This window comes from Bidens hawaiensis, unplaced genomic scaffold, assembly GCF_021521415.1.
Source record: "Bidens hawaiensis isolate Kalapana, Puna unplaced genomic scaffold, B.hawaiensis_p1.1 tig00015811_1, whole genome shotgun sequence".
NCBI classification, from domain to species: domain Eukaryota; kingdom Viridiplantae; phylum Streptophyta; class Magnoliopsida; order Asterales; family Asteraceae; genus Bidens; species Bidens hawaiensis.
The window spans coordinates 335603-345733 of record NW_027492412.1 but is presented as its reverse complement, the minus strand read 5'-3'; the positions used below and the strand labels follow the sequence as shown (position 1 = coordinate 345733).

General features: G+C 34.6%; 2 protein-coding genes across 2 annotated transcripts; one reads left to right on the top strand and one right to left on the bottom strand.

Annotated features, from left to right (window-relative positions):
- The first annotated feature begins 4496 nt into the window (after positions 1-4496).
- On the top strand, positions 4497-8473 carry LOC143549824 (uncharacterized). The gene is made up of 2 exons (XM_077040620.1): positions 4497-6933; positions 8047-8473. The coding sequence occupies exons 1-2, from the start codon at positions 4497-4499 to the stop codon at positions 8361-8363; spliced, it is 2754 nt and encodes a 917-aa protein (XP_076896735.1). The 3' UTR covers positions 8364-8473.
- Positions 8474-9554: 1081 nt separating this feature from the next.
- LOC143549823 (large ribosomal subunit protein eL39y) lies at positions 9555-9774 on the bottom strand. Its single transcript, XM_077040619.1, has 2 exons — positions 9689-9774; positions 9555-9603 (listed from the first exon to the last, which is right to left on the bottom strand). The coding sequence occupies exons 1-2, from the start codon at positions 9772-9774 to the stop codon at positions 9555-9557; spliced, it is 135 nt and encodes a 44-aa protein (XP_076896734.1).
- Between the last annotated feature and the right edge of the window lie 357 nt (positions 9775-10131).

Here is a 10131-nt window from a genome sequence, read left to right as displayed (position 1 = left end):
TTTGGAGAATGTCGTACAAAAATTTATAATTTATGAACATCCAAATGGAACAAAGTGTAACATAGCTAGTATTGGAAAGATAATGGAAAAAGTAACAACTTTTTTTATGACCGGTCTTTCTCCGGACCCACCTGACCCGACAAAGCAACAAGTGAAAAAAAAAATTGTACTCTATACTCTTTTCTCTCGTTTAGGACTAATGTTACTTTTAAGGAATATTCGGGATCGACTTATAACTCAACATTGAAAGCTCGTATACGATATAAAAGTCGTATACGATAATTAATTTTACTGCGTTTAAACTTATAACATAAGTTGACAATAAGAAAAGCCGATGTTATTATAGCAACCATAAATTTCAATCTATGTTCAACTCGTTTATTTCTAGCTTAACTTTATAAGAACTCAGTCATTTGTTGAACGGATTTAGGTTGTAAACATTTGGAGTTTGTAAATTGATTTCCTTCTTATCTTTATGAGTGGTGTTTTGTCAAACTACTAGATTGTCATCATGGAACCGCTTACTCTTGTTGTTGTTGCCAACCCGTTTCTCTTTCGCTTTAGACAAAGGCATTTCATCTCGCTCATCATATAACATTCCACTAATCTCAAATGCCACTGAAATGTGCTAGGTTTAGTTGCCAACAATAACCTAAGTCTCTCAGGTGTGAACTGGCAATCCGTGAACATGTTGCGTGATCCTTTTGGCCTCAGGAGTCACCAAATTTGGAATCATGCTAGACATTTCATTAGATTTGGTAGTATACTCCCTACGAATCATATTCCCAACCTCCAGTCTCATGAAATGATGAAATCCTACATGATCTTGTTTAGTTCATTAAACGGGCAAAATTACAAGTCTCTTTAACTCTTTCCACTTTGTTCAATCACAAGTCTCTTAAACACGATGACCTTTTCGTAATTAACATACAAGGATGTTGTATTCATTGGTTGATACAACTAAACAACTAAAACGCAATATTAGGAATTATAATAGTATATTTCCCGTCGAATGCATGCACTTATCGGTCTATACAATACCTTAATTACAAAGAGTGTTGATGTATAAAAAGATTTTCGCCAAGTACATCCGAAAATAACAAGAAAAATTCTTGTTTTGCACAAATTATAATTTTTAGATTCTAATATTTAGTAATTCATATTTGAGTTCGTCCATGGGTGGAGTGTTTAGTTCCGACGGGAATCATGAGATATTTAGAAACTATTTTATCCATTAATGATACATTTATGCATTTATTTAATAGTGAATCTAGTTTTTCTTTTTTCCTTTTTTTTTATTCTGTCACAAAAACTAGCATAAATGTTAGGCTTACTTTTTGTTAAGGTGATTAGGAATAGAATGTTAAAAGTTCAATCTTGTAACATTTAATTGTTAAAAACACAGTTATCCATAAACAGTTATTTTATAGGATAAGATATTTAAAACTATATGTGCTCACTAGGATCGTGTAATTGGATTCCATAAGAAAAGATGCCTAGCAAAAGCCAAAAATAAAGGAGGCTATATTCTCATCCACATTTTCTTATTTCTTTTACCTTTGCTAAAGTAATATTCCTTTCTTTATTATATATGTTTAGCATAAAATAATTTAGTGATTTCCTGAAGCATGAAATTAATATGTGAAGTAAAATATACCATAGTTGTTTAATCAAACATGAAATATTTTATTAAAAATAATTACAAAATTTGGATTGTTTAATTGTCAAATTGTTAATTTTAGTGATTAATTCTATGAATAGATGGTGATTTAAATTGAATATTTATACAAAAAGTTAATGTTTTTCTTTCTTTGATGAATGCTTTAGTAAATTTTATTTTATCTTATAGAATAAAATAAAGTTATTAAATTTATTGTTGTTTATTAAGTCATTAAAGTTGTTAAATTTATTATTGTTTATTAGTTAATCTGTAACAGTTTACTAAAAAATTAAAAAAACACACCATTTTGTCACACTTGTAGGTAGGAATGACACCACTACCCATATTCATTAAAGTGTGTAAATGTTTCATTTGAAACTAACTAAATTAAAAAAAAAGAAGATAATGATAAAGATAGTGCTAAGTTATAAGAATTTGATTGGTCAATGGAATTAAATAAAAAAAAAACGCTCACAACCCGCACCCCACACTCATTGTTTGCACCCCCCCCCCCTTTTGGCCATAAACGCACCGAGGGTGGTGTTCCACGCTCTTTTGGATTGATTTGGCAAATTGCGTTAGCCCATTACACATAGCCTTTTTGGTTGAGGACAACCCAAGCCATATAGGAAGCTATCTTTGATCCGTGATTGCTCTCGGTTTCAGCTAAAGATATTTTAAAAACTCATCCTTAACTATTTCGGTTTAGTTCTAAAATCAAAAACTATGTTTTCAATCACAAGGTTTGGGAAAAGGCCACAAGTCACAACTGTAGATTGTTCACAACCCTTTTCACCTTTATGTTCATCTCAACTTTTATTCTCACTCTAGGCAAGAATGTTGTGAGTTTGAAGAAAAGCAACAATCACCTATGAACAACATAGAAACAACCCTAAATATTACTAAAATTATCTAAATAGTATCATACTATCCCTCTTCCTTACTCAAGATGGCATTATTTCCAATCTTTGAAAAGTTAATTCTTCCTTTGAAAGCCAACATCTACATGCGTTTTCACTGATGTGCCAAAATCTTAGGTGGTACGAAGTAGACATACCCACATCTAATAGATTGACTTCTTTTGCCTATATTTCTTTAGTCATAGAGTTACCATTTTTGGCTGCAAGCAATAACAAACTTCTCACTATCACTATTCACCGGTAACTCTAAAGTCAGCATGGTGTATGATGACAGACATCATCTAGCTTTCCAACTAAACTAGTATCCTTTAGAGACCTGAAATAAACTTGACAACTGGTACAAAGTATTGACCCATGAGATTTGCATTGCATAATCTCATTAGATATAAAGTATAATAGTCGTTTTAAAAAAGGGTCATAAAGACAAATAAAATTACAAAATAAACTGTCGTTTACTTTTATATAAACTACAGTTTATAAAAAAAAAGAGGTGCGTGCTTTACCAAAATGGGGGTATGAAAACAAATCCCTTTTAAAATAATATTAACACAAAAATAAATGATCATTCATTTCAAGGACCAAAACATGCTACTAATTCATCTAAAACTAAAATAGAAAATTTTAAACATGACTAGGTTCAAGGTTGTCCTTATTTAGATCAATCACAGTATATATGAATCATTCATTTTTGGGTTTTGTGCCAAGAAATGACTTCTTTTTTTAATAAATAACTATCATTTGAGATGGAAAAACCAGCTTGTAACAAAAATCATGTTATTATAGTGATCAGTGATGTGTTTCTTGGCTTCTTTTTAAATAAATATCATTTGAGATAGCAATATGTTAGTCGAGTGTGAAGGTTTGAATATCTTTTATGCATGCTCCCTTTTCTTTTCTCCCTTTTTAGCTTCAGTTTTCTTTTCTTTTTTTTTTTTCTATTTTATAGAAAAGAAAAACTAAACATATTAGAAACATATTGCTTGGTTTTATATTACCTTTTTTTCATTTACGATTTAACTTCTTTTTTTCCCTTACATTTTCATATGTATAAAAGAAGCCGGTAACAGGCTCGGCTCTATGAGTTTAGAGTCCTAAATAGAAATGAGTTTTTATGGCCATTTAATAACAATTATGAAAAAAGAATAATAAAAAAAAACGCATGCTATAGGTTTTGAAGTCATGACATAAACTTTGCAATAGCCAAGCCCTACCACCAGACTAATACAGAACTTTGAATTTACTTTGCTCATTATAATATATCTATATATAATGGTTTTTTTTATTTGGAGGCCTTAAGTAATTATGGGTCTAACGCCCTTGTTTGGTTTCGCTGGCCCACGGGTCGGCCCTGCATGGTAATATTATAATTAAATGATCCAATTACAATAGAAAGACAGGTAAGCGGGCAACAAGTTTCGCCGCCACCCTCTTTTGAATGACAAACCGGTCCTACTGAAAACAAAGTTATCATTCTTCAGCGTCGTTGAGTTACCATGCACGACCCGTTGAATTCTTTTCAAAAACATCCGCATCTAGAGTAAGAGACCTAAATGCATCGAAAACAAAAGAAATGAAAACATGTTAATTCTTAATGCATGACTTCTCGTGCTTAGCAATTTTTCCTAATTCAGACAAATAATCAATGATGTAATGAATCAAACCAACACCAACTAATCACTGTCGCAACACACCTGTCAAGTACTTCACAAACACTTATTACCCGACTTCCAACTCCCACATGCATCCAAAAACCAATTTAAAACCCTGCACACTACACACCACATTATTATGCCATTCCACCTTTTAAAAATCATGCAACTTTTTCACTCTCAATGCATTCATTAACCAACCATAAATTCACCACCTTCATATTCACAAACCAATTTCTTCATTTCTACACTCACTTCTCAAACACCATGCTCATCATCTTCATCCTCCTCCTCTTCTTCTCCATCTCCTCCGCATCCGATCCCGTCTCACAAGCCCTCCTAACCTTAAAATCATCCCTCATTACCCCGCCCAACGTCTTATCCGACTGGACCATCCCTCAAAAACCAACCCCATACCCCCGAATCCACGCATGCGCATGGACCGGCATACAATGCACCCAAAACTCAACCAAACTCACCCACATCAACCTCTCATTCCAAAACCTCACCGGGGTTCTACCCGGGACCCCATTCGACCACTTAACCGACTTAACCGACGTCAACATAAGCCACAACTCACTCTCTGGGCCACTCCCAGCTCAAATATTCAACCTCACAAAGTTAACATCACTAGACATCAGCCATAACAACTTCTCGGGCCTCTTCCCACTCGAACATTCGAATATGAATATCCATAAATTAGAAGTACTTGATGCATTCAGCAACAGCTTCACCGGACCGCTCCCACCCGGAGTTTGCGAAAATGCAAATGCATCACTAAAGGTTCTCAACTTTGCTGGGAGTTATTTCACTGGACCGGTCCCGGCCGCATACGGGCTATGCGAAAATCTTAAGTTTCTTCATCTTGCTGGTAATTTATTAACTGGGAACTTGCCAGTTGAGCTTGGTTACCTTAAGAGACTGACTCATATGGAGCTTGGTTATAATATGTTTCAAGGTAGTATTCCTAGGCAATTTGGGAATATGAGTGAGTTACAGTATCTTGATATATCTGATGCTAATATATCTGGTTTGATCCCAAAAGAATTAGGTGAATTAACAAAGCTTGAAACACTTTTTTTGTTTAAGAACTCGCTTTCCGGGTTGATCCCGGGTGAAATCGGTAACATTTCGTCGCTTTTAAACTTGGATTTATCGGATAATATGCTTACTGGTCCAATTCCGGAGAGTTTTTCCAAGTTAAAGAGTCTATATTTGCTCAGTTTGATGTGTAATGAGATGAATGGTTCTGTTCCTGAAGGGATAGCTAAGCTTCCAAGTCTTGAAACTTTACTTATTTGGGATAATTTGTTTAGTGGTAAGCTTCCACAAGAATTGGGGAAACATTCAAAGCTTAAACTGGTTGATGTGTCAACAAATTATTTTGGGGGTGGGATTCCGCCTTACATTTGTACGAGAGGCAAGTTGGGTCGATTAATGTTGTTTTCGAACTACTTTTCGGGTGGGATTTCTGCGATTTCGAATTGCTCTTCGCTTATTCGAATTAGGCTCGAAGATAATGAGTTTTCGGGTGGTATTAGTTTGGATTTCAAGGCTGTTGGTGATGTTTCTTATGTTGATTTATCTTATAATCGGTTTACGGGTGGGATTCCTTTTGATGTTATTCTTGCTTCGAATCTTGAACATTTTAGCGTGTCGAATAACCCTAATCTTGGAGGGGTTTTACCCGAAAAGACATGGGCGTTACCCGCTCTTCGAAACTTTTCGGCCTCATCTTGCAATCTTTCTGGTAAAGTCCCTGAATTTTCGTTATGCGAGTCGTTATCCGTTATTGAGTTAAATGGGAATCGCTTAACGGGTCAAATCCCAGAAAGCATTTCGCGTTGCAAAAGTCTTGAAACGTTGAATTTAGCTGAAAATAATCTTTCGGGTGAAATACCCGTTAAGTTTAAAAGCTTGATGAGTTTGAAATTTCTTAACTTGTCATATAATGAGCTTTCGGGTTCGATTCCTTTGTTGAATACGTTTAAATCCATCGATAGTCATTCGTTTCTTGGAAACCCGAGCCTTTGTGGTGAACTTGTTGCAAGGCAATGTCATCATGGGAATGGAATAGAATTGGGAAGTAGAAGGAATCACAAGGTTGCTTGGGTGCATGTACTATGCGCTGTCGTGGTTGTACTCTCATGTTTCCTATTCGTGATCGTTTACTATCGAAGACAATATACCCGCAACTGGAAAATGGTGTCATTTGGGTTACCAGAACTCACTAAAGCTGAAGTTTTAAAAAGTTTTGATTCGGTTGAACGTGTGGAAAGTTCGTATACTTCAAACCCAGTCTGCAAAGCGGTTTTGCTGACTGGGATGACGGTAGTTGTGAGGAAGATCGAGTGGGGTGCAAAAAGTTCAAATCTTTTGTTGGATTTTGTTACCCGAATGGGAAGTTTAAGGCATAAGAATTTGATTCGGATGTTGGGGTTTTGTTATAATAAGAATCTTGGTTATTTGTTGTTTGAGTATTTGCCTAATGGCAATCTTGATGAAAAGATTGGAATCAAGAGAGATTGGAGTTCAAAACATAGGCTTGTGGTTAATATTGCGAAAGGGTTATGTTTTCTCCATCACGAGTGTTATCCAGCGATTCCTCATGGAAGTTTGAAGACGAGTAATGTAGCGTTTGATGAGAATATGGAGCCCCGTTTGGTGGAATCCGGGTTTAAAATAATATCTGCAATGGAAACAGGTATGGATTTAGTTGTTTGTTGAAAATAAAACCGGTTTTAACAATGATATTCTACTTTAGAAGTAAGATTGTTAAAAAGCTCACTCGAAATTGGATTGTTTGTAAACGAGCCGAGCTCCAGTGAAGGAAAGCTCGGTCCGTTGGTTTGTTTAAAATAAAGCACAATATTTATATATATAAATAAATTATCACCCATTAACCCAAAAGCATAACACAAATTTTAATGCATACAAATTATAAATTCTGCATTACATGATGATAAAATATAACTTTTTTATTAATCGAGCTGGTTCAACGAGCCTAGGGGTGTAAACGAGCCGAGCCCGAGTTCGACTAGGCTCGAGCTCGTCTCAGTTCGTTTAACTTACAAAGAGGTCGAGCTAGAGCTCGGCTCGTTTCGAGCTCTATTTTCAAAGCTCGAGCTTGGCTCGTGGGTAGATTTTCAAGCTTGAGCTCGGCTCGGGCTCAGCTCGTTTATTATTATCAATTATTTTTTATATAATTAGTTATTTTTATTTATTTTTTAATAACATTATATATATTAATTAATAATTATTAAATATATATTCTTAAAAATCATATAAATAGCAGGCTCATATAGGCTCGCGAGCTGGCTCGAGCTCGATAAGTGAAGCTCGGGCTCGTTTATCAAACGAGCTTACTTTTAGGCTCGAGCTCGGGCTTGGGCTCGATCGAGCTTTTTAAGTTTTAACAAGTCGATCTCGAGTAGCTCGGCTCGTTTGCAGCCCTAAACGAGCCACTAGCCAGTTCGAGATTTTTACAAGCAAAGGTCGAGCTCAACATTGCAGCACGTGATAATAAACAAGCTGATTCGTTTTCAACTGTATTTAGAAGTACCAAACAAGCATGCTAAACGAGTGGTTGACCCAAAACACTTTCTTTCCAACTTTTTCTAGTATTTTTATAAATATCTGGTTTTACAAATACGGTTATATGAGTTATATTGTTTAAATCATAATCTGATCTTTTGAATAAAACGCAATATCTGAGTTCATGTAGAAAAAAATATAATTCTAGCGACTTTTAACTAGTTTGATTGTTCGACCCTTTAGAGATAAAACATAACCTCAGTCGATATATACTATATGATAGGTGAATACAAGGGTCTCATAGAAGATGACCTAAAGGACGATATATATCACTTTGGGGAGGTGGTTTTGGAGATTTTAATAAACGGGAAGCGAAAGAATGGTGGAATAAGCGTGCACAAAATACCAAAAGACGTTCTACTGAAGGAACTTTATGACGACAATGAAGTGGCGGATACTTCATCTTCAAAGTCGGTTCAGGAGGAGATAAAACTGGTTCTTGAAGTTGTTCTTGCTTGCACTGCAACCAAGCAGTCGGATAGACCTTCAATTGAAGATGTTTTGAAGATTCTTTCACAGTTGGATCCCGTTAAGAAATGAGGAACTCGATGCGGTTTTGTTTATGTTAAAGTGAAGTAGTTTAGTTTATGAAATTTTTGATATTTTTGTTTGTAAAATAGCTTTCTTTGCTTGTTTTAGAATCTTGTGTTGTGAATTGTGAAGCTAGATGTAATAATATTGAAGCTTGTAATGATGTTGTAAGGCATTAAATTAAAGCTTGTATATCTTTTGTGTACTTGTAGTGAACTGTAAGCTTTCCTTTCTTGTTGTGTATCTAAATATTGGATTGGTAGACAATCCTAAAAGGCGATTTTGTTTGCTTTGTCTTGATAATTCGGGCGCAATTCAGACTTTTTTAGCGTGATGTGAGCTGCGAGTCAACCCAAACACCCTGTATTTCTCAACATCTGTTGACCAGGTCAATATTTAATGAGGTAACGAGTCATACAAGGTTTGAGTCAAAATGGACCGTTAAAAAAATTTGCAAGATAGAAGTACAAACCAGCCAAGATCTCAAAAACAGAGGCGAAAAATAAAAGCAAAATAAAAATCTGAAATCAAATAACTTAATACATCAGTTTGTTTTGACAGATGCATTATGTCAAAAATAGTTTATACAAACTAAGTGACAAATTACAACACAAAATGTTATCTTGATAACTGATATAAAAAACACACATTATAAAACATATGATATAAATGTAACAAAAAGGTTTACAAAATAATATATAATATTAACCTTTACGCAATACATACTTAATAAACATGCAGATTTGAAAACAAACATTAAAGAATAAGATTCAACTATTGCAGCAATAAAAAGCAAGTGATGTTCTAAATATTTGAGAATTAACAGTTACTTCCAAGTTAACCATCATAAGATGCAAACTTTTTTCATTAATTTAACGCTTTATGACAGAAAAGTAAGACAAAATAAGCGACCTAAACAATTGCACACCCGACCTGAAGTCGCCCCGGATTACTATTGCGTTAACGATAATAATTAAAAAAAAAGTGAAAAGCTGATCCAGCCGTTATAAAACCATACAGTTCATCACCGAAAACCATTAGAAAACATAATTCATAATAAGGTAGCCAACACATGAATTTACCAGCAGAAAACAATGTAACAAAACATCAAGTGCTCATCAGTCCAAAACTATAAACGAAACCACTGTAAACTCCCAAATAACTAACTGCAGAATTTGACAAACAGCAAACAAAAACACCTCAAAATCCAAGCTTGGTTCTACGCCAGTGCCTGCGCTTTGCATTGTACCTGCGCCAAACAAACCGTTTGTTAGAAAATATAAAAGCATCCTTAAACTGAAAACATGATTTCAAATACAGTTTTAACTTTTGACCTGATTTTGTTATCAGTCCTTAAGCGAATCCAGTTGGGAATGGGCCTGTTCTGCCTCATCTTCTTGGCTAGCTTTTTCTTGATCATAAACGTCTTGTGTGATGGCTGCATATAATAAACACGTTTACGTTTAACAACAGTCAAACATTAAAACAATTTTTTTACCATTGATGAATAGGAAATAGTAAATTCTGACACAAAACGAAAGTGAAAATAATAAGGTTTAGAATAAGGCAAACGAACCATTTTGAAAAACAGACTCGGTTACATGGTTTTAACTGTGTACCGTTTATGGTTAACGCGTTTAACACAAGTAAATATATGCTTTGTATTCAGGTTCATTAAATTCAACTAACTAAATTAGTGCAAAATGATTTTAAACAATAAAAAATCATGAGTAAAAGTGAGTTCGGCTAAAATTCAGTAAAGAAAGTAAAATAATTT